Here is a 23,915-nt window from a genome sequence, read left to right as displayed (position 1 = left end):
GAATTGTAGTTCATATGTGTACATCAGTCCATTAAATCTTACCACAAGTCGAACTGCTTAAAACTACATCTTCGTGACTTCCGGTCCCAACGGCCACTGCGGCTCGCTGGAAGCAATTTGATTGGTGCGATTTGAACGGAGGACCGCGGCAGCCGTGAACACAACAGTACTAAACTAGGCGCTCGGTACATATTATGAACAGGGTTAGATTTAAACCGGTTTAAAACTAGCTAAATAGTCTTGCTAGGGATAGTTGCGTGTTAGTTTATCTGTAGTTACACAGCCAATATGCGTTTTAGTTCGTTTTAGCTTATTTGAGCTGCTTTTGAAGCGTGTAGGATAGACGCAGGTTAACGTTAGCTAGGCTGGCTACGCTAGGTTACGTCCTTTCAACTGTGTTTTAAGCTAGCTTGGTTTGCTAGTTAAATAATAAGATGAATAACTAATTTATCATCACACTCCGCTTCTTTTACTATGGATACAGTCTATCAGCGGTAGCAACGATTAATCAGGGAAGTCTTAGCGTTATTTAAGGTAGGTAACTTAGCGTTGGTATACTCACACTGCTCTATTCATTAGTTACATGCTGATCAGCAGCGTGTTGATGTTCCTCACTGAGGTCTGTTTCTCTTTGTCTCTTTTAGAGTCATGGAGTCCAGCTTGAATTATAAACCGGAGAGAGTGGGAGCTGTCACTGTGGAAGATCTGAGAAAAGATCTGTTTGTCGAATTCTCCAAAATACCCACAACCCAGGTATTGTTTCCCTGCTTAACCTTCATCTTTTATCGTCTCTGTCTGTAACAGCTAATACTAGACCTGGTATAGTTTACTACATTGTATACAAGTGTTACCACCAAGTGTTACCACCAATCCATGTCAAGACTTATAGAGTATATTAATGGATCTTTATATTTATGGATATTTAATCTTAATTTTATCTATAAAATCAGTCAGGTCCAGCTGTCCCAGGAAATTCAACCTTGACAGTTGGTGTCAAAATAGGGCTGGATGAATTGGCAAAAATCTGTATCACGCAGGAGTGTGCTATGATGTATCATATTATATGCAATAATATCTCCAACATTTTAGACACAATGAAAAAACTCCATATCATAATATATACAGTATTGTTGACAGCTGTCTAATTGGTGCTTGATTTGCTATATATTTACCATATTTATTTTTGTTTTGATTGTTTGTTTGCAGTTTATATGTATGCACTAAATATGCTGCACTTTTGTGGCCACATTGCTTTATTATTTCTACATTGTTTATTATTTTTGTCACATTTTGTTTTATGCAAAATCAGTATTGATAAGCTACTGTTTGCAAAATTGACAAATGGTTATAGATGTTTTTCTCTCTACTGAATGTAGAAAATAAAATAATGTATTTATTTTTGATTTATTTTAAAATTTATTTTAAATGAGTTCTGCTGCAGTTTATTTTTAAATGAATAAATTGTCCTATTGTCAAGAAGTTTGCTATCTCAAAAACACCTTAACATATGGTGGTGATATTTTAGGGTCATATTGCCCAGCCCTAATATCACAATATATTTCATCTATAACAATTCTGATATTGATATTAACCGTATAAAAGCCACAACCATTGGTGTATGTAATTACAAACCAACAGAGCTGGGTGATATGGTACCAATATTATATCACAATGTTTAAAGACATTTTCACAATACCCAGTACTCAAGCAGACAAAATGCATCAGATTCTCCTAGTCAAATATTCTTTCATGCACTGTACATTGATTCTTATTTAATTTTTGCTGCTCATCTTGCATCTGGATATTTGGTTGCACATGGTCAATACAATTTACACTCTCTGTAATGAACTGTACAGTTTGGTCGCTGTTCTTTAAGTAATGATGATATCCTCAATATGCTTATTGTCGATACAATAAAAATATTTATTGCAACACAATAAAAGATTTATTATATTGTCTAGCTCAATGTCAAGTACAGAATCTTCCATCAGATTGAGCCAAAATAAAGTAGATTTTCATTATATACAGAAAACAATTAAATTATCTTGCCCCACATTTTGTTTCGGTGCACCTGATTCTGTTTTAGCCATTTTAATAAATGACTACCTTTTTATTGTTGTTGGTTACATTTCACAAATTATTTTTGAGATTTTCTTTTACATTTTTCTTTGTATATAACAATTAAGAACAAAATCTGCATTTTTTTTATACAACGAACCATGCTTTGCTTTATAGGACTCTGTGTTATTGGAGAGGGAGCATTTGCAGGTCTACCTCAGGATACGCCCTTTTACCTCCACAGAGAGTGATTTCGGTGAATCACAGGTATCGAAATATTTATAATAAGCTGGTGTTAAATTTTAGATGCAAAGCATAACTGTAATAGTGTAAGCAGATGGTAGAACTGTAATTATATTTTTTTAACTGTGATTTTCCTGACTAGGACTGCATTTCAATCGAGTCTCCAGACACTGTGGTTTTAAAGGCTCCAAGATCATCTCTAACAGCCAGGCAAAGTGAGAAACTAGGACCTCAAATTGCACAGAGATTTCAGTTCTCAAAGGTACACAGTCTAAATAGTGTTCATCTACCCTGTAAAATCTGGCACAGTGAAAAACCTTTAACCCTGTGTTAATCATGTTTTGTTAAAACTGATGATATTGTGCAGGTGTATAGTCCAGAAACTACACAAAGGCAGATATTTGATGGAACAACAAAAGCTCTTGTGAAAGATGTTCTGGCAGGACAAAATTCCCTGATTTTCACCTATGGGGTTACTAATGCAGGGAAAACTTTCACATTTTTAGGTGAGTTTTTTTTTCTTTTAGGTCTCATTTTTGTTTTAATTGGAATGTTAACTTATATAATATATGTAATCCATTTTCCGCATCTTTTTCTAAGGACCTGAAACCGATGTGGGAATTCTGCCAAGGTCACTGAAAGTGATCTTTAATAGTATTGAGGGAAGAATCTACACTCAGAATAACATCAAGCCCCACCGCTGCATAGACTTCACTCGACTGACTAAGGATCAGCAGGATGCAGAGGCTACAATTAAGAAAAACCTTCTGAGAAGATATAAAGAGGTATAACTTATTATTATTTTGTTTTTCTTTCATATCACAATATAGCGGTTATTAGTTAATATATTGTGATTCTGTAAGCAAGACTTTGTATTGTGATCTCAAAAAGTCAAATTTTAGGAACACTGTCATTGTTTAAAAACACACGACTATAAAATCTGAGCAAAAACGTTTACAAGAACAGTGGGATCTGAAGAGTACAACACTTCTATCTAGCACTCAGGGTTTAAAATATAAATATATACTCTTAATAATTTGTTTTTGAGAATCAGTACAGTATTGCAAAATGTAATTTCACAACACATTTGGTTTATCAATATTTTCCTTAACCCCTACTAATAAGGGTTCTGAACTGCTGACGCTTTAATTTGATTAGAAAACTCTTTAGTTCTTCATAATTTAAAACATCATCTTGATTTGATATGATTATTTAGGTTCTGTGACGAAGACAAAAAACAAACAAACTTAGTTTTGAATGTTTATAATTGTGTAATGATGAGGGCATAATTGTTATATAGTCAATAGTAATTTATAGTATTATAGTATTTATATTTACTTAAATTACTGTCATTTAAAGTGCTGCCTCTTGATGTGTGGTATTTTATATCTTGATAGAAATAATTAATTATAAATTTTTGTACATTTTCATGCATTTTTTATTTATTTATTTATTTATTTATTTTACATGTGCCCTTTGTCTTCCTTTTTTGTAGAATGATCTGCAGAAAAGCAGCTCTAGTATGTCAAATTCTGCTTGTAGCACACTGCTTGAGGGTAAGAATCATTTAAATTTATGTTGTTGTTATTATGTATTTATAGTTTTTGTTTAGATAAGGCAATAGACAGTGATTTCGGTTATTCCTTCACTTGTAGGTTCCAGCTGCAGTGATCTAAATGAAGACAGTCTTTGTTTGGAGGAAGACTCTCATGTGAAGTTCTCAGTTTGGGTCTCCTTCTGTGAGATTTACAATGAAAACATACATGATCTGCTTGACTTTGCCTCGAGTAGTTCTCAGAGAAGGAGCGTACTTCGGCTTTGCCAAGATGTCAAAGGCAACACGTTTGTCAAAGGTAAGTGGATAGATTGATGATTAGTCTGGTGCTTCTTTGCTGCTTACATTGTGAAAGATTCATTTTTTAAGGTGTTTACTTTAAAACACTTGATTTATACTCTATACTTTTTTTTTTTACTTTTACTGGAACTGCTTCTTTGACTTTTCCACAGATCTGACATGGATTCAGGTTAACAGTGCAGATGAAGCCTACAGAGTTTTGAAGATTGGGAGGAAAAATCAGAGCTTTTCTTCTACAAAGCTCAACAGTGTTTCCAGCAGAAGGTAGTGTTTGTACTATTGTTTGTTTATTATGAAGTTTAACAAGCAGAAATGATTTATAAAGTGATGTAAAATGTAACTCAAATTGTCTATCTTGTTTTAGTCATAGTATTTTCTCCATCCGAATTCTGCGAATCGAAGATATGTGCGTTCCTCGAGTCCAAACAATAAGCGAGTAAGTCTACATTTATTTTTCTAATGTAGTGGATAGAGGTGGTGTAGCAAGTCATTCTGCTCACAGTTTGATTCTGAATTAACAAATTGATTTTCTCACAATATTTAAATAAGTTTTAAAGTATCTTTACTAAAGTATTTCTGTTCATTGTGACATTTTACTTAAATTTGGTACTTTCGTACTTTTCACTCCATAACATTATTGGAAATCTGTTGTTCCATTTGTCCTGCGAGGGCTGGGCGGAGGATCGGTCATCTCTCCCGGTCCATGAGAGTCAAAGCCTAGAGAGCCACAACTTGTGCCTCTGCCCTTTGCTTATGCCCACTGGTTCTTTAGAATGCACTAGCAGGATTGTGAGCTGATGTTCAAACAATGAAGATGCTTAATGTTTCATTAACAGATTGTTTGTTCACACAATGCACATTGTCATATTTTTCCATCGCGATGCATTGTGCAACGATGCTTTTTTACACCCCATATAGTGGATTTGCATCTAAATTTGGTTCTCTTAAAGACAAAGCTCTAAACTGTGGAATCTTCTAATCTTTCAGGTTGTCTTTGTGTGATCTGGCGGGATCAGAGCGCTGCGCCAAGACCCAGAACCGAGGAGAGCGCTTAAAAGAAGCCGGAAATATCAACACATCGCTTTTAACTCTGGGAAAATGCATAAATGCATTGAGACTGAATCAAACACAGTCCAAGTGAGCCTTTACTAACTCTTAATTACAGAATTCTCCACAGATTTTGCAGAAATATGTCCGTGTTTGTTGTGTTTTTCATGTTTGTTGTTGCCAAGTCCTTGAAATCATTCTGTAGCACAAAGTGGACTGTACCTTTACTGCTTTTTTCTTTTTAACTAGGTTCCAACAGCATATTCCATTTAGAGAGAGCAAGCTGACTCATTATTTGCAAGGCTTTTTCAGTGGCCGTGGGAAAGCGTGCATGATTGTCAACATTAACCAGTGTGCTTCAATGTTCGATGAAACTCTGAATGTCCTCAAATTCTCAGCAGTGGCTCAGAAGGTCAGACATGAACTTATTTCTCTATCCCTGCCTCTTTGTTACCATATTCATGAGTCTGATTTGTGTTTGTTCTGTTTTTGAAGCCTTAGCTTTACAGTGGTTATAGCTGAAGGTTTTACATTCAGATTTGCTTAGAAGAGATTAGTAACAGAATAAAATAGTTTTGATGTTAAATGTCTCTAAAAATAGCTTTTTAGTTTAGTATATTGTTTGCATCTTCGTTTATCTATGTCTGTAGCAAAAGCGCTGTCGGGTGGCATTTATTAGCGCTAAGTGCTGTTAACCACATTTAGCGCTGCTGCTAACCCCACTAACGTACTTAAAATAAAAAACAATTTTCAGGAAAGAAATCTGTATAGATTAACATCCAGCACTCATTAGACTTGGGCAGCCCCAACGATAAGACCTGCTTGAATTAGAAGGGAAACATGGCGACACCCCTGTTCCTTACTAGTGTTGCTTAAAATGTGCCTTACAATCTAATGCACCTTATGTATGAAAATAGATCAGAAAATAGACATTCATTAAGAGTGCGCCTTATAATCCGGTGCGCCATTTAGTTCGTAAAATACGGTGTATTTTCCAGACAAAAATATTTACTGTGACAATAATGTAAAACTGCCAACACTTTCAGAAGCAACCATTAAAGCAAGTTACCACAGGCCAAAAATGTTAGTAAGTCCACAACAATCCTAAAATATCATCTCAGGACCCACAGGTAATTCTGGACACGGTTAACTATTGTCCGAGTACAGAACCTACCTTCAGCAAAAGACTGAACAATTTTTATCTAAATGGGAGATGTTGGGTATTAAAAAATATATTTGGCTAATTCAGGACTTACATTTTTGTTTTTATGTTTTTGTTTTATTGAGCAAGCAGAGCAAAGTTCTTCTTTCATTATGTCCTGATACGCGCAGCAGGGTATTACTCTCATGCAGCAATAGAGTGAGCTTTTCAAGCTGAGCTTGTAATTCATGTTCACGTAACATAACAAAGCTGGAGGCAGAGCGAGGTAGAGCAGGAAAAATGAGCAGCTAATCCAAGTGCCAAACATGAGCTTAAATTCATTTGAAACATAAATGTATTGCGCTTCACATCGATATCAGGATGCCTTTGATAAACATCATTGCAACATTGCCTTTTTTTGTACTTACTGTATCTTACACTCTAGACTAAACCATTACAGTATGTTTTAAACAGCACTTCAGTAATCAGCTCTGATGTGACTAAAACTGATTTGTTTTTACCAACCACATTGCAGGTTGTAGTCGTGAACCCAAAACCCGTCTTTAGTGCTGTGCCCAGAAAATCCGCCAGAGACGTCTCAATAATGATCAACAATGTGGACAAGAAAGAGTGGACCAGGAGAAGCACTCTGATTGGGTGGGAGTCCAGTTTGGAGGATGTGCAGGAAGATGAGGATGATGAAGACATGGAAGAGGGTGAGGAGGACGAAGAGGAAGAGGAACAAGAAGCAAGTGATGATGAGAGTGTCATGGAGAACACTGTTTTAGAAGCTGAAGATGATCAAGAGTTAAATGAGGTATGATTTGCTCTATTATTGCTTGAATGTATCCTTATAAATTCTAAATAAGAAAAAGAAATAATAAGAAACATTGCTGGAGTGAGAACATGTCCGACAGACAATGTGTAGACCTGAGTCTCCCAAGTTTATATGTGAAAACAACACAAGCGTGACCGACCAACCATCTTGGTTTCTCTCCCCATCATTTAGCATGATTCTTACCAATGCATCTGTTAGATGATGTACCAGACCTGGACATTGGTACTCTCCCTCAAGTGTGTTTACTTGCCAATAATTTTGCTTAAACAGCAGCGCAATACTATCAGGAGGTAGTGGCAATACGCTTTGCCCAAGGACTCTTATTGGAGTGGAGTGGTGTTCTTGCTTGGTTGGAAAAACTGGCTTTTTTCCAGCTAAAAGATACAAGCTGTACAGGACTAGGATAGGATGTTTATCGAAAGACTGCCTGCCTTTCTCTGTGCAGATTTCATGTGACTTAATAGTAAGCGCTGCATCGTTGCTAGGTTACCTGTATGTGGTGGAGTAATACATGGAGATCTTCGGTTACAGTGCATTACCAGCTGATAACGGCACTCATAGGACGCCCCTCAGCCAATCACATTGCAGGATAGGACCTTACTGTGGTATAATTATGCTTAGAATAGTGCTGCTGAGGTAAATGTATTGTTCTTTGTTGGTTTGTTGGCTGTAATATTTAAATTGAAATTGCTTTTTCTCTAGGAAAAAAAAACAAGGTGAATACTGTCAGGCTATTTAATTTATTTGGTAAATAGCAAATATAAATTATATACAAGTGGCAAAATAAGGAAAAGCTGTGGAAAATACATGTTTGTGATTTTAATCCTTTTTCCAAATGTTTTTTTTTTTTTAGTTTTGACCTAAGAAATAATAATTTGTGTGCATCTTTAATTTTATTGTGTTTATTTATCTCAGCTTCAGCAGAAGATTTGTGAGCTTAAAGAAAAGCTCTCAAAGGTGGATTCTGAAAAACTGGTCATGGAATCTCGTATCAGGGAAGAGGTTACTGCTGAGTTCATGGAGCTGTTTTCCAACATGGAAAAGGACTACAAGTAAAACAAACCATCTTTTTTTTTTTCCATTCTCAAGGAAATTTACCTACTCTAACCTGCCAGACAGACTTAATGAGTTTTGTTTTTTCAGTGAACGTCTTCAGAGAGAGAAGGAAATTGCTGAAGAAAGAGCAGAGAGGAGGCTGGAGATACTGAAGAATCTAGTCAACAAAAATGCCAGCGAGTTGGCAGACACAAGCATGGCTGGAGACGCAACAGAGGTGAGTGTTGGTCATTTTATTTGGAGCCTGTTTGCTGAAACACATTTTTTTTTAAATGCCGTTTGCATCAGCATTTGACTTTAAAGTAAGTAAATAAGTATGATCTGTAAAAAAATAGAGCTGCATATTTACCCTGGCTAAGCATAACATTATGAACATTCTTTGCATCTGTGCTCCTTATCCATTTTTCAGTTCTACTGCGCATATAGGGACATATTGTGGTTCTGTAATTAAAAAGTAGTCTATCTGTTTCCATGCTAACTTCATTATCCTCATTTTAGCCTGTTTTTCAATCGTTAGGAGCTCACAGGTGTTATTTGGGTGGTGGATCTTTCTTATCAGTGCAGTGACAGACGTGGTGGTGTCTTATAGTATATTTTTCTCTGTTACACTGAGAATAGTTCATTAACAGCATCCTGTGGGCAGCATCCTGTTACCACTAATGAAGGACTAGAGGATGACCCACACAAACTGTGGAGCAACAGATGAGCATATGTCTCTGACTTTCCATCTACAAGGAGAGGATAGTGAGTGGAGACAGTGTTTAAAGGTGTCCTTTCACTAAAATCCACTTTTTCTTGTTGTTTGTGAAATACAGTAAGTCTCTCTGAGTTGTATATGCATGCTGCACATGAACCTCTTCCTCAACCTGCATTGCCTGCAGTAGCTAGTAAAAGAATATACTCAGAAAAACAAGTCGATCAGGAAAAGCACCTGTGTCTACATCAACCTGTGAGGTAGTATTTATGGCCTCACCCACCTTAGCTTGCGTTCTTGTGTGAACTTGGCAGTTTGTTCCTGTGTTATTTGTGCAAATAACACATCAGTGTAATATTCTTTACCCAGTAATTCATAGCTAAGAAACAAATGGTTAGAATTTGTCTATGAAACACCACCAGCGAAGTACAATTAAGATAGGTAGGTGTGTATGTTTAGAACAGTTCTGTTTATTTTAGTTACTTAGCTAGCTAGCTATCTTGTGTAAGCAGAGGTGGGTAGTCCAGGTCCTAAAAGTAAAAATCCATTTTTATTTTCTGGAGCTGGACTACCCACCTCTGTGTGTAAGTAACTAGGTTTACATAGGATCTCCGGTGGATTTCGCATTTTACAGAGACTTCGACTAGGTCGGACTAGGGCAACGGCTGAACTGCACTTAGCAGGGCATTACACATGTTGTACAGTAACATATGACATTGCAAAGACTGTTATAAGTGTAAAAATGTCTTTATTTTCCAATGTTTCTAACTGTTGTCCGTCTCGCTGCCTCCTGGTGTCGCAGTGCTGTTAGCCAATCAGAGGCGATATGATTGCATGTAGCAAGAGCCGAGATCCAATTGTTTTTCCCTGCCCACTCCACCACCGGACTAAAGCAGTATTATACCGGATCACCGGAGCACTTTTTCTTTTCTTTTTTTTTCTTCTTTCTCAAAAACAGCTCACAAGGCATTCATTCATACTAGAGACCACAACTGGACATTAAAAATAAATAAAAAGACGATGAAATGACACCTTTAAAAACTGATCCACCTGTGCTTCTATATGCTCAGTGGAGCTAAAAAAAACATTATGTAATTAATAATGGGTGTAGAAACAAAGAGGTGGTCATAATGTAATCCAGTATGAAGAAGTATGCTGTTTCTGTCATTCAGGAGACTAAGAATGAGGGTTTGGATGGGATGATTGAATCTATGCAGAGTGACCTGGCTAAGATCAGGAAAGATGCGGTAGCTGCACAGACGTGTCTGGAGAAGGGGGCTCACTCCCCTGGAGCAGTCAGCAAGCTGAGGGCGCAGCTGGACCAAATGGCAGAAGAGCTTCTCAAAAGCAAGCAGCTCCTCGAAGTGAAAACCATGGGTGTGTTTGCTCACTTTGATCTCACCATATCAAACACAGCATGACAGTATTCCGCCAGTCTAACTGCATTGTCAATTACGTTCCAGAAATTGAAGCGGTGCGTGTGCAGTTCCGAAATTCCAGCGACCAGCTACTGGAGGCTAACAAGGTTGGTGTAATTCAGAAAAGCTGTGTTTTGATATGTAATAGTATTTCTAGATATTTATGATTTTGTTTTTTGTTGTTTTTCATCTAGAATTACGAAAGTCAGAAAACAAGGTGTGCAGAGCTCTTAACGATCTGCCAAGAGAAGGATGATGATATCTCCAAGCTGCAGACCACTTTGGATCAAAATATTGAAACAGCTAATGAAGATGTAAGTTTTAACAAACGAAGAAAGTTTTGTTGTGAAATGTACTAATACAGTATACAGTCCATATTTCCCCCCTAATTCCGTTAAAATATTTTCCCCAGTCTTTAGCTGTTATTATTTAAACAAAAAAAGCACTGTACTTATTCATTTGAGTTGATTAATAAAACACAATTGAAGACATTCATGAACTAGTTGGAAATGCACATCTCTGCATCTATACATATATAGTTTAATTTAGCAGTTTCCTCCTCTAAGATGGCACTTAGTAGTTTTCTTTCTTCATTTTCTGGCAGTGCATTTCAGCAAGTTTGTTATTTGAAAAGGGTAGACTTGCAAAACTCTGCAAAAAAATTAACATGTTCTTTTCACACATTTTTATGTATATTGTTAATAATAGTCTATTTTGGTGAAACTCACAGAAAAGCTGTTGCTCTGATTCATAAATCTATTGAGGTTTGTGTTATGAATGTTGCTGTCAATAAGTCCTGTCACAATAATAACATTATCGACCTTACCGTACAATATATGGACATTGCCTAAATAATGTTTGATAATCGTGATATTGTTTATTGTGTTTATTTGTATGTTTGTTTAAATATATAATGCTTTAATAACTGTAACTTCATACACAAGGTGGACTGCAGAAGGTTAAGAGAGAGTGTATATTTCCCAAACTATGATTAATTAACATTTAGTTGTTTTTAAAAGAGTATAATTGCTTTGTTATGCTTTTCTATAATCACTATGTCAGTGGCATTTAATGGTCTTGCAATGACAATACTAATGTTTAGCACAATAATTTCTGGGACGATGTATCGTCCACAAAAATTATTTCATATTTTTTATTGTAACAGGCCTACTGTCAACACTTTGTTTTTCGATGCTGTTTGCATATCTAAAGCTAGATGGATAGTTCAACATCATTTCCATGCAGTTTATAGTTATGTACATGCACAAAAGTAGATATAAGCATGTCAGAATGTGTAGTAGGGGTGCGCGATATGGCTCTAAAATAATGTCACGATATTTCAGTGTATTTTTGTGATAACAATATACTTGGTGATATAGGAAAACAGAAAAATAATTAAATAATTTCAGGAATTATAGTATAAGAGTATAACAGCATAATAATAAGGTGGCAAAATAAGTAATATAGCATAAAAATAATATAATGCAGCAAAAAATATTGCAGAATATTTAGTGCATGCATATAAACTGCAAACTAAAACAGTTATACAATAAATACACTTAAAGCTTCACAGTAAACATCTCTATCACGATATGGATTTTTAATATCACAATATTTCTGTGTCAAGATATATTGTATACGATATAATATTGCCCACTCCTAATGTGTAGTAAACTCAGGTGCTGAAATATCAAAATCAGTATTTGATAATTAATAAGGTTTTTATTTTAATTTTGCACATTTTCTTTTGGGGCACCACAAATCACAAGGTGACAGTTCAATTAAGTTTTTGATTTGATTTGGCTACGATGTATGTTGTAAGTTCAGTACACCTGCACTGATTAATTATGTATTTTTGTTTTGTGTGTGTGTTTTTTTTTTTCTCATCAGAGGGCGTTCATTGAGACCATTAAAGAGGAAATATTACACTATAGAAACAACTGCAAGTGTATACTCAGCAGTGGCAATCAGGACGTGAAAGACCAAGAAATTCAGCAGCTTGAGAAAGCCTTACAAGAAAAGGACCTCTGCTTGGATGAGCTTAAACAGAAACAGCATTCACTCGAGCAGAATTTGAAGGATCTCACTGATGATCTGGCAAAGCAGACCTGTGCCCATGAAGCTGCCGTCTCGTTGCTCGAGGCTGAGAAAGCAGCAGCAGTGAAACTCGCAAATGAGAACCGAGATCTCGCCAGCAAACTCTGTGTGCTCCAGCAGGCGGCCAGCGACCTGAGCTCCGAGCTCAGAGCCAAAGAAGCAGAGTTAAGCAGTCAAGCCAGTGTAGCAGCCAAGCTTTCTGAGGAGCTGCAAACAGCCAGAGCTCTTATCAGAGAACGTGAAGAAGAGTGCAGCAATCTGTTCGATACAGTCGAATCCTTGAAGTTGGAGGCCGAGAACTTGCGCCAGGAACTTAGCGACCAGGGACGCAAGAGCGGCTGCGAGTTCCAGGAAACTATCGAGGCTCTCCGCAAAGAGTGTGAGCTGGTGATGTCCAACACTCAGGAGAAGAGCAAGAGGATCAAGACACTGGAGCAAGAGCTCACACAGACCAAAGAGGAAATGTGTCACATGCAGAACCAGTGCACTCAGCTTAAACAAGAGCAAGACGCCCAAAAAGAGGAGAACCAGAACATTCTGGGCCACTACGAAGCTGAGAAGCTGGCAGTGGAGCAAATGAAGATAAGGCAGTCTGAGCTCCAGGCAGAGCTCGATGATGTAAAGCAACAGTTGGTGCAGCAGGAACAGCATGAGCAGGCCTACGCACGCAGCTCTTTGAGAGTCATGGAGCTGGAGACGGAGCTTTCTGAGAGAGAGGGCCACTGTGCCGCTCTGCAGGAGAGGCTGCTGCACACACAAGATGAGTTGGGCAAAGCAAAGAATGTTCTGAAGAAAGAGCGCAGCAGATCCTCCTCAGAAGAACAAGAGAAAACTAATGCAGAAAGCTCTAAAGCAAGGGATGAGGCAGAGAGGAGAAGAAGAGAGATGGAGGAGCAGCTTGTGCATAAGGATGCGGAATTGGAGGCCAAAACCCAGGAGCTTTTAAAGTAAGTCCTTGCCCTAATGGTAATGCTAGACCTTTTAATTATGGGTGTGCCATAATCGTATCATCCACAGTATATCGTGAAACAGTTTAAATACCTATATTAAATATTCTGCACTTTAGTATTGTGGTAGATTTTTTTTTGCTGTTACATTATTTATTTTGTTAATTTCTGCTTAATGTAGCAGTAGAATATAAAAAAAAAAATTATAATTTTTGTTTTTATTTAGGATCATATTGCCCACCCCTTATTTTGAATAGGGATGCACAATAATATCAGATTTATTTTAAAATCGGCCAATAATTGCAATACTACAATTCCAACCTTATAGTTTAAATCAATTGATTTTAATGTTATATTAGCATTGCCATCAGCATCAGCAGATATATATATACAGCTCTGCAATAAAATAAGAGACCACCTAAAAATTATATATTTTTTGATTTTACCAAATTGAAACCCTCTGGAATATAATCAAGAGGAAGAACAATGATCACAAGCCATCAAACCAAACTGAACTGCTTGATTTTTTGCACCAGGAATGGCATAAAGTTTTCCAAAAGCAGTGTGTAAGACTGGTGGAGAAGAACATGCCAAGATCCATGAAAACTGTAATTAAAAACCAGGGTTATTCCACCGAATATTGATTTCTAAACTCTTAAAACTTTATGAATATAAACTTGTTTTCTTTGCATTATTTGAGGTCTGAAAGCTCTGCATCTTTTTTCTTATTTCAGCCATTTCTCATTTTCTGCAAATAAATGCTCTAAATGATAATATTTTTATTTGGAATTTGGGAGAAATGTTGTCTGTAGTTTATAGAATAAAACAACAATGTTTATTTTACTCAAACATATACCTATAAATAGCAAAATCAGAGAAACTGATTCAGAAACTGAAGTGGTCTCTTAATTTTTTCAGAGCTGTACGTGTATATGTATGTATGTGTGTGTGATCTGATATCAGCATCGGCCTAGAATTTCCACATCAATGCACACCTAGTTTTTAAACTGGAATAGTTTGACCTGAAGTGCTTGCTAATGAGTTGTCCAATTTCATTCATTTATTGATTTACTGTTGAATTGAATTTCTGGGTGAATAACCATAACGATAGTTTTTTTTAATTGGGTTCTGCCTGAGGCCAATTATAAATCAATTTACCTTTTTTAGTTTACAACCTGGCCAGTTTGATTATACTAGCCACTTCTTTCTCTCCTTCTTAGCGTAATCAAAATTACTATTTATGAGACTAGACTATTGCTGTTTTATATATGTTATATATTATATAAGACATATGATATGATATATTTAAAGTAGATTGTGCTTAGTGTAATCTGTCAAAATTACAGATATTTTCAGATTTTTCCATCATTTGTTTCACAAAAAAGCTGTCATAATGAAAAATATTTAGTATTTCACATATTTTTTGTTTATTAACATTACGTAACTGTTGGACATCTAAATTTACTAGACGCATATTAAATCAGTGCAATATAATTTACTTTGCTGCCTTGCTCTTTGATATTAATGATTAAAATCACAACATTTTGGATCATTGACGTGTGAAGAAATCTGGTGATTTTTTTATTTATTTATTTAAATATATATATTTCTAATAATGCAATAAATGTTACAGAAAACATTTTTTTTTTTCTTTTTGGAAAAACTGTGTAGCCCTAGTTCAGTGTCACACACATTATTAACATAGAGGTAATATTTCAGTTATGGGCTCAATCTAGACTCTTCATCCTGAATAAGTCCAGCAGTGTGTAAATGACATTAAGGAACACTCCATTGTACCTTTTGTAATCCAGCTATGATATGGGTGTACTTATATTAAATATATTTTTTATGTGTCTTAATAAATTTGCCTGCGTATACTGTGCCTAATCAGCCCTGCACTATTGATTATGATCCTGACAGGTCTAAAGAACAGGTGAATGATGGACTAGATCAGATTAAGAGCTTAACTCTTGACCTGCAGCACAAGGAGAAGCATATCTCTGATCTGCATATCCAGCTTTCTGAGGGTGGAGCAGAAGCTGAACGTCTGCGGAACGAGGTTAGTATTCGTAGCTTGTGGTAAAAGAAAGTTGAAAGGCTGAGTAGAACTGCTGATGGAACTGACATGTAAAACCAATGTGTTCTGTCTCAGATTACATCCCTCACTGAAGAGATCAGAAAGTTGCAGCAACAGCTGGGTGATTTAACGGAGGAGAGGGATCAAGCTTTGAGAAATCTGGCCAATAAGAAGCAAGATATTGAGGAGCTTAAGACTGTGAGCGCTGTTATTTGGTCTCGTCTTGATTTTTATCAGAGTTTCTTTTGAGGTTGTTTCCCTAATCAGTTTATCTAAATTTTTCCATTTTGACAGGAGCAAGCCATCACTGCCAGCACCCAGGAAAATCTCCAGCAGTACCAGGAGACCTGTCAAGGTAATCCTTTCAAATGAGCGGCTCACAAGCTAACATTTGTAGTCAATTTCTTTGCACGGTTTCAAATTTATCTCAGTATCTTAATTTAATCCTCTTAATCCAATGACGTTAGACTTTGTAAAATAGAGAGAAAAATCCTTAGCTGGCATTTGATTTATATTTGTAGCACTTCTGGCCAAGGAGAAGCTGATTGCAGAAATGCGCCTCACGTTATCTGACAAAGAGCGAATGCAAACGGAGCAGGAGCAAGTTCTGGAGGCAAGACTGAACGAGATTGAATCCCTAAGTGAAGGTGACAAGAACATTGCATATTTTCTTTTTCCTCAGACAGTTTAAAGCACACATTTGTCTGTGTTACTGACATTATTAATAACTACAACACTTCCTGATCCCTCTCAGAACTCATGATGCTTAAGGAGAAGTGCCAGAAGGGGGGAGAAACTGACTCTACCTCTGGAAATCAACGCCAGGAGGAACAGAAAGGAGAAGGAACTGCAAGACGTCTGACAGTAAGTGCAATCCAGGAGTCTTTGATCTGCCTGCATTTCCAAATCCTACACTGCTCCTCTGCTGTAGCCTCTATTCTGAAAGAAAAACGGATGGGTGTTTTCAGTAGTAGGAGAAAATGATTTCTTTTGATGTTCCAGACAGATGAAGAGGAGTTGGAGAGGGGCTTAGGTGGAGAGCTTAAGCCAAACGATGCCCCCCAAAGGCCAGAAGAAAAAGCGAACCATGTTATGGACCAATCCCAGGATAAGATTACCTGCAAAGGGCAACTTGAAGAGGTAAAACTTCTCTCTCTCCATTTCTCTCTTTATTAAAGCAGGATGTGTCCTGCGCTTTACAGGTAAACTGTCTGTTTGCCATCTAAGTTATAATCTGTTACAGTCTAATGCAACATTAGATTGTAATATAATGTAACTTTGGTGCAAGCCTCATGAGAAGCGTGTTGTGCTGTATAAATAATATTTTATACTATGACTTTTTACTTGCTTCAGTCCACATGCTTCTCCAATAATATACATAGATCTTAAAAGATGAATCAATGCACATATTACACATTCCTATTGTAGGGGAACCCATGAAAAGCAAGAAATCCAAAATCTTGCATAATGCTGCTTTTAATGCTTTAGCTATTATAAACATACAAGTACATTTAAAAAATGTTTATTTTGAAAGTATAATTGAAAAAATATAATCACACAAATCATGTGCATATAAAACAGACATAATATATCAAATTGTCGCCCAAATCATTAAAAATATTGATTTTGGATTAATGCTGTATCACCCAGTTCTTGAATCAAATTGCACTGACTAAAAAGTTGTACAATATTTGTGTAATATTTGGCTCAAATTGTGAAAATGGCTAAAGACATAATAGATAAGTTAGTCAATTAATTTGATAGTTGTCATTCTGCTAATATATAATAAAAAGGATTTTACTTTCAGCTATTATGTAGTAGAGCCATGTTATGCCCAGCTGACGAAGCCTCTTGTAAACCTCCTATACATACTTATATTATATTAAATTTAGCACACTATAACCAGGCATATATTATAAAAACAAATGTAGGTCACGTTCTCTGCTACAGTGCTGTTAGCCAATCAGAGACGATGTCTTTGCATGTATGAATATTCATGATCAAGAGACGAAATCCTGTCTTTTTTTTTTTCAGAAACCACTAATTCGTTGAACTAAAGCAGGGCTATACAGAAACACGAGCACTTTTTATTTGTTTTTATTATTATTTATATATGTATTTATTATTATTATTATTATTATTATTATTATTATTACAAATGGCTCACATGGCATTTATTCATAATAGAGACCACAACTAGACATTTTAAAATAAATGAAAAAACGATGGAATGAGACCTTTAACATTCTTCTTTCTTACAATTGTTCTTAACACATTCTTCATACACACCTATATACATGAATACATGTGTTTGGGAGGAGGAGGAGAACAAACATGGTTCTTTAATGGCATTACTCAAAGAATCCTATGCAGCATCTTTATTTGTAGTTTATTTTAGGGGTTGTATATCAGCAGCACTGTTGTTATAATGCTCTGTAACACGTGCAGGCCTGAATGTGCTTGTCTTCATCAATCTTCTTTTTGATGGCTGTGAGCAGACAGCAGCGCAGGACTCCTCAGTGCTCTCCACTGATAGTGAGAGAGAGGACAAACGCTTCCCCAAACCACAGCTGGAGATCAGCTTCACCCCGCTCAAGCCTGACCGCGTCAACGTCCGCAGGCCAGGAGCCGAGGAGTCGGTCACGGTCAAAATCAGACGCACTGCTAGGAAGAGGAAGAGTGCTGAGATGGAGGTCTGTTGATATTTTGTGACAGTCATCGTTCTGTTTAAAAAGAGCCGCTTTATATTTGTTGGATGAATTTGTTGACTTTATGACACAATAGTGTTGTCTGTTGGGGTTGAAAAATAGACGATTTTGAAATTGAATAAATTCTGATTTGTAAATTTCCGTTTTGTTTCGATTCGACTAGATATTTTAGTTATAGCTACAGGATTTGTTCAGATATTTTCAGAGAACTAATGTTGTAATTGTACAAAGAACACTCAACCTACCATTAGTAAAAATATTTTAATAAAAGAATCGTTATTTTCACTAAAGAATTATATGAATCAATAATGAATCATTTAAATGAAGATTGATTTTAATTTATTTTATTTTATTTATTTTTAACCTGCTTCTAATTGTTGGTAGGGCTATATATCAATATATAACTGCTATATGATTTAAAAGCTTTTTTTAAAACATTTTGGATAGTTCAATATACATTGTTTTACAGCATTTGTTACTAACTGATGTTCCTTACTGACAGCATTACATCATTTTTTATATAGAAATTCTGTGGTATCAAGCGAAATTAAGAATTTCTTTAAAGATATATATATTATCCAGCACAGCCGTCAGTGGCTGGGAACCCAGGAGAGAATGATTGACCTTTCTCTCTCTCTTAGGATGGGAGTAATTGCCCTCCCTCTCTTCCATCACTCAGTGTGGTGCTAGCTAGGGCAGCTGATGTGGCAAAACTGAAGATGGTTGGAGGAGAAGGCCAACTGTACACAGTTCAAATTTGTCCCAGTGAAATGTTTAGATAACTGCCCCAATCACACCAAACAACTCACCCTCCTAGATCTTTTGTTTTTGTTTTTCAAAAGTCAATGTACTCAGCATATTTTTTACAAATTCTTAATTCAATAGCAAACAATATTTTTTCTTTAAATATTTTTAATTATTTCTATAAATGCATGAGCTTTAAATTGAATGAAGTGAGATTTAGACCTGCTTTTTGTTTTTGTAATCTAGAAATCTGTGGATTCTGAGAACAGGAAGAACCTGCGGCTAAGAGGAAACTCCAGGGTCAATATTCAGTCTGTGGAGGTATGTGCTTGTGTTAAACTGTCTTCAAAATTAGGTTTGGAGAGTAATAATGTACTCCAAATAATTCATTAGCTAATATACATGTGCATCTAAAAAAAAATAATATCATAGAAAAGTTTTAAAAGTACTTTATTTCAGTAATTCAGTTCAAAATGTGAAACTCGTATATAATATAGATGTATCACACACCGAGTGATCTAATTTAAGTGTTTATTTTCTTTTATGTTTATGACTATGTCAAGTCCTGCTGGAAAATGAAATCTGAATCTCCATAAAAGTTGTCAACAGAGGAAAGCATGAAGTGTTTCTGGGAAAACACTGCACTGACTTTGAACTTGATAATAAAACACAGTGGATCAACACCAGCAGATGACATGACTCTCCAAACCATCTCCAAACCAAAGTCAGTGCAGTGTTTTCCTGCACTACTGACAACTTTTATGGAGATGCAGATTTAATTTTCCAGCAGGACTTCCCACACTGCCAAAAGTACCAATTGGTCTTATATAATATTCAATCTTTCTGAGACATTGATTTTTTTCATTGGCTGTAAGCCATAATCGTTTACAATAAAATAACGCTTAAAAAGAACACTTTGTATGTAATAAATCTATATAATATAGGAGTTTCACATTTTGAACTGAATTACTGAAATAAAGTAACTTTTTGAAGATATTCTAATTTTTTAGGATACACCTGTATGTAAACAGTTTAAATAGTGTGTGTATATATAACAGAATAAATAGTTATGCTTCATTATGATTCAGCAGACATAATAGGACTTTCAGACATAGAATATACTGTATTTTAAAACAAATCTGTAAATTTACTGCAGTGCATTTTACTGTTCCACCTCGTGACCTGCTCTGTTTATACAGCATTTAATAATCAATTGTTGATCTTCAGTATTGAGTGTGTTCATTGTTCATTTGTGGCAATATTTCTTTTCTCTCCCACAAGTCTCCCACAGTGTTCAGTAAAAAGGCCAATCGATTAAAGCAACAGGATTCTCCTGCTAGCCTGAAAGGAAGAAAGGATGGAACTTTGCAGAAGATCGGTGACTTCATCCAGAGCTCACCAACCCTGCTTGGCAGCAAAGGTCAGTTCTGGCTCTGTACTTTAGCCTTCATCAATGCTATTGAATTTAACTTACTGATCCCCTCAGCTATGTATAAACCAAGCCTCATCTCTTTCTCTCTCTCTCTCTCTCTCTCTCTCTCTCTCTCTCTCTCTCTCTCTCTCTCTCTCTCTCTCTCTCACTCTGCAGCCAAGAAAATCATGGCAATGGTTGCTGTGAAATCCCCAGAGTCACAGATTGCAGAAACCAACAACAAGCCCAAAAGATCCAAACGGAAGCTCTTCAAGACCCAGATTTCCTCTCCTTTTGACATACCTTCTCATCCGGTCAGTAAAGATTTGTGATCATATTAAACCCTTTTACTATATGTGTTTTGTTGGAGATGCAGCCACACTTTACATTCCAAATTTACATTGTACACTTTGCGTGCACTATATGAACAAAGGTATTGGGACACAACTCTTAATCATTGAATCATTAAGTATTCTATTAAGTCTCATTGCCACAAGGTATATTAAATCAGCACAGTTTGTTCTATCATGTGTTGTCATTAGTGCCCCTGAGGTAGTTAATACAGCCTGTAATGTGTAAATGTAGCAGTGTGAAGTGTCCACGCCGGTTTATATCGGACTCATAATGACAGTGTGTGGGCCGGGCCGGGTCGGCTGGATTTTTTGGGTACACTCTAAGCTCTACTGTACTGCCCCAAAGCATACGTTGTGTACTGCACCTCACATATACTTCATTTATTTTTGTGGATGTGCACAACCAGTGGTTTAAATGGATGCAGGAAACTCAAGACAACCTAGAAATTCCATATTGGTGCATTCTTATCCTCTCAAAGGTTAAAGTGGGTTAAAATGACAGTGTAAACATGGTTTGACTCCATGGGAATTAACATTCCTAACATCTCTAAGTATTAAACAATCCTGAGAGTTTGTTTTATTTCTTAGAGTCAAAAGTCAACTACTCACAAAGTATACTGTCTCCACCTCTTGACTTCGCTTCTTTCCCAGCATGCTTTGCAACCACAAAAGCAGAGTGAGTTTCCCACAGGTACTAAAATAACTGGGTGTATATTAACAAATAATTCAGAAAATAAATGGAGTTACCCGCGGAGTAAAAACTGACACTAATTAGCTGAATAGTTATTATATGATTCCATATGGTGCTGATTTAACTCTACTATAATAGTTAAAATTTTAAACATTGTGGTAAATGGTACCATTCAGCTCTTGAAAAAAATATCAAGAGGAAGATGGATGCTCACAAGCCATCAAACCAAGCTGAACTGCTTGAATTTCTGCACCAGGAGTGACAAAGTTATCCAAAAGCAGTGTGTAAGACTGGTGGAGGAAAACATGCAAAGATGCATGAAAACTGTGACTAAAAACCAGGATTATTCCACCAAATATTGGTTTCTGAACTCTTAAAACTTGTTGCAACTTAAAGTCCTTGTTTTCTTTGCATTATTTGAGATCTGAAAGTGCTGCGTCTTTTTTTGTTATTTCAGCCATTTTTCATTTTCTGCAAATAAATGCACTAAATGACAATATTTTTCTTTGGAATTTAGTAGAAATGTTGTCTGTAGTTTATAGAATAAAACAACAATGTTCATTTTACGCAAACATACCTATAAATAGCAAAATTACAGAAACTGAAGTAGTCTCTTAATTATTTCCAGAGCTGTATGTTATTCAGAACCCTGTAAATTCACCTCTGTAATAGTTCATTTAACACTGTCATTTTTTTCTGGGTACAATAGGCAATAGTTGTTTTTTTATTTATATCTTGATTCTTTTTTTCACAGATCATTGGAATTGATCAAGAAGACAAAGAAAGTGATCATCTCATCATCAAGAGAAAACTGAGAACAAGAACAGCAAAGAAATGATGCCCATGAGGACATTTCCACTTGGATTTAATTCTCATTTACATTCCAGAACCTTCTGTATCTGAGCTGTGTGCACTGGAATCTGTTGTCTGTTGAGTGATGTAAATATTTGCTTTATAGCTGGTAGAATTTATATACTGCACTTGTACATACAGCTGTTTTCTTTTATTGACTTGCTCTGCATGTTTTCCTTTTTAGTAAGAAAAAATATGATGGGAAAAATATGGAGAGATGAATAAACCTCCCAAAGAGAACTGGAGCGCTGAGATCATTTCTCTCTGCATTTTGGAACTTGTTTCAGTGCTGACACTCTTCTCAGTCTAAAGGTCGAGTGATGAAATCTGTCCTGTTGTCATGACTGTTGTAGATTGTAATTATTCCTGTGAACTAGTGGAGGTGAACAGGATTGTTCTGTCTGAATGTGAAGGGTCAGTGTGCTGTATGAAAGCCATTTGTTACCACTGTCAGTGGATGGAGGTGGTTGTCATCTGAGAAGAGTAAGTAATACATTTTCACTGGCACCTCTTGATCTCTGCCCACGGCACTAAGACAAGTCACTGCTGCACTCCACCATCTGTGGCCAAACTCGTGTGACATTGAAAACAACACTGTTTTGCTTCTGTACTGAGGCTCCAGTAACTCCAACAACATGTCATTTCTGAGAGCTTCTGTTTTGCTAGTGGCTAATCTATGAAACCATGTGACCGTTTCGTTGTTTAAGGGTTGGGACCACCAGAGAATTAATTACTGTATTTTTCACACTATAAGATGCACTTAAAATCCTTTAATTTTCCCAAAAATCATCAGTGCACCTTTTAACCTGGTGTGCTTTATGTATGAAATTTACTAGTCAGGTTGTGAGGAGCAGTAAAGCCACTCCAGTTTAGTACAGAGTTATAAAGAAGTTGCAGTGAAGTTTTCCAGCACCAAGGTATTAGCTGTATTATCGTCCTGAAGCCTGCTGCTAACCCCAGCTAGCACTGCAGGAGCAGCATTAGCCGCTAACCATGCTAAGCACTAGCTAGCTCTTTTAACATTGAGAGGTGAGTATATTGAACTGTAGCCTGTGTGTTTACCATGTTGAAACAAACTATGTGGTAGAAACCACTCGCTAATATCGCCCTGGCTTACAGGAACACTCAGGGTTCCTCAGGTTAGCACTAGCAGTTAGCTGCTAATGCTGCTGCACACAGTCTTAGTGGAAATCTGGAAATCTAAATTTACTGTAAATAAACGAAAGCCCTTCACTCACCCAAATAAACTGTTTTCAGGGGAGAAATCTGTGTAGATTAACACCCATTGCTCATTTGACTTCAAACTTAACTGTTTACTTAACGTAGCTTAGCTTCAGTGCCCAGCTGCGAGACCTGCTGAATTAGAAGGATTAGTGTCACATAATGCTCCTTATAATCCAGAGTGCCTTATAGTGCAAAAAATACGGTAATATAAAGCAGCGTTCCTGTGGGTCTTTAATAATAAAAAATTACAGTGCAAAAATGGGCCCTTTTAATACTTAATCACTTAGTATGTCATGAGAATCGAGCCACATGAAAATGCGAAAACGCGTTTGAAAAATGGGTAGAAACTAATACTCGAAACACTTCAGGAGGTTGTTATAGCAGCGTAAATGCATGTCTTTCTTCAAAACATCAACAACCAACACTTCATTAAAAAATGCATATTATGACCCACACATCAT

General features: G+C 36.4%; 1 protein-coding gene across 2 annotated transcripts; it reads left to right on the top strand.

The window, feature by feature from the left end:
• The first annotated feature begins 130 nt into the window (after positions 1 to 130).
• On the top strand, positions 131 to 22,470 carry kif20bb (kinesin family member 20Bb). Of its 2 annotated transcripts, none has more exons than XM_022668843.2 (30): positions 131 to 534; positions 645 to 753; positions 2,236 to 2,325; positions 2,444 to 2,563; positions 2,669 to 2,807; positions 2,902 to 3,086; positions 3,797 to 3,857; positions 3,957 to 4,154; positions 4,309 to 4,420; positions 4,521 to 4,592; positions 5,144 to 5,293; positions 5,453 to 5,615; positions 6,880 to 7,161; positions 8,098 to 8,234; positions 8,326 to 8,455; positions 10,150 to 10,309; positions 10,396 to 10,457; positions 10,545 to 10,664; positions 12,241 to 13,394; positions 15,315 to 15,453; positions 15,547 to 15,669; positions 15,766 to 15,826; positions 15,993 to 16,118; positions 16,226 to 16,335; positions 16,474 to 16,611; positions 17,970 to 18,164; positions 19,170 to 19,244; positions 20,205 to 20,343; positions 20,512 to 20,648; positions 22,133 to 22,470. In XM_022668843.2, the coding sequence occupies exons 2-30, from the start codon at positions 649 to 651 to the stop codon at positions 22,214 to 22,216; spliced, it is 4,767 nt and encodes a 1,588-aa protein (XP_022524564.2). In that variant the 5' UTR covers positions 131 to 534; positions 645 to 648; the 3' UTR covers positions 22,217 to 22,470. The 2 variants fall into 2 exon arrangements, with proteins under 2 accessions (XP_022524564.2, XP_022524563.2); XM_022668842.2 differs by having other exon boundaries at positions 10,105 to 10,309.
• The last annotated feature ends 1,445 nt before the right edge of the window (positions 22,471 to 23,915 follow it).

This window comes from Astyanax mexicanus, chromosome 15 (assembly GCF_023375975.1).
Source record: "Astyanax mexicanus isolate ESR-SI-001 chromosome 15, AstMex3_surface, whole genome shotgun sequence".
Taxonomy (NCBI): domain Eukaryota; kingdom Metazoa; phylum Chordata; class Actinopteri; order Characiformes; family Acestrorhamphidae; genus Astyanax; species Astyanax mexicanus.
The sequence above is the reverse complement of the archived record's forward strand: the minus strand, read 5'-3'. Positions and strand labels throughout refer to the sequence as shown.

Excerpts from the sequence above, each read along its gene's own strand:
- kif20bb (XM_022668842.2), top strand. The coding sequence starts at position 649 with ATGGAGTCCAGCTTGAATTATAAACCGGAGAGAGTGGGAGCTGTCACT. Across the intron at positions 19,245-20,204 it reads TCAATATTCAGTCTGTGGAG|TCTCCCACAGTGTTCAGTAA; the intron begins GTATGTGCTTGT and ends CTCTCCCACAAG. Across the intron at positions 20,344-20,511 it reads AACCCTGCTTGGCAGCAAAG|CCAAGAAAATCATGGCAATG; the intron begins GTCAGTTCTGGC and ends CTCACTCTGCAG.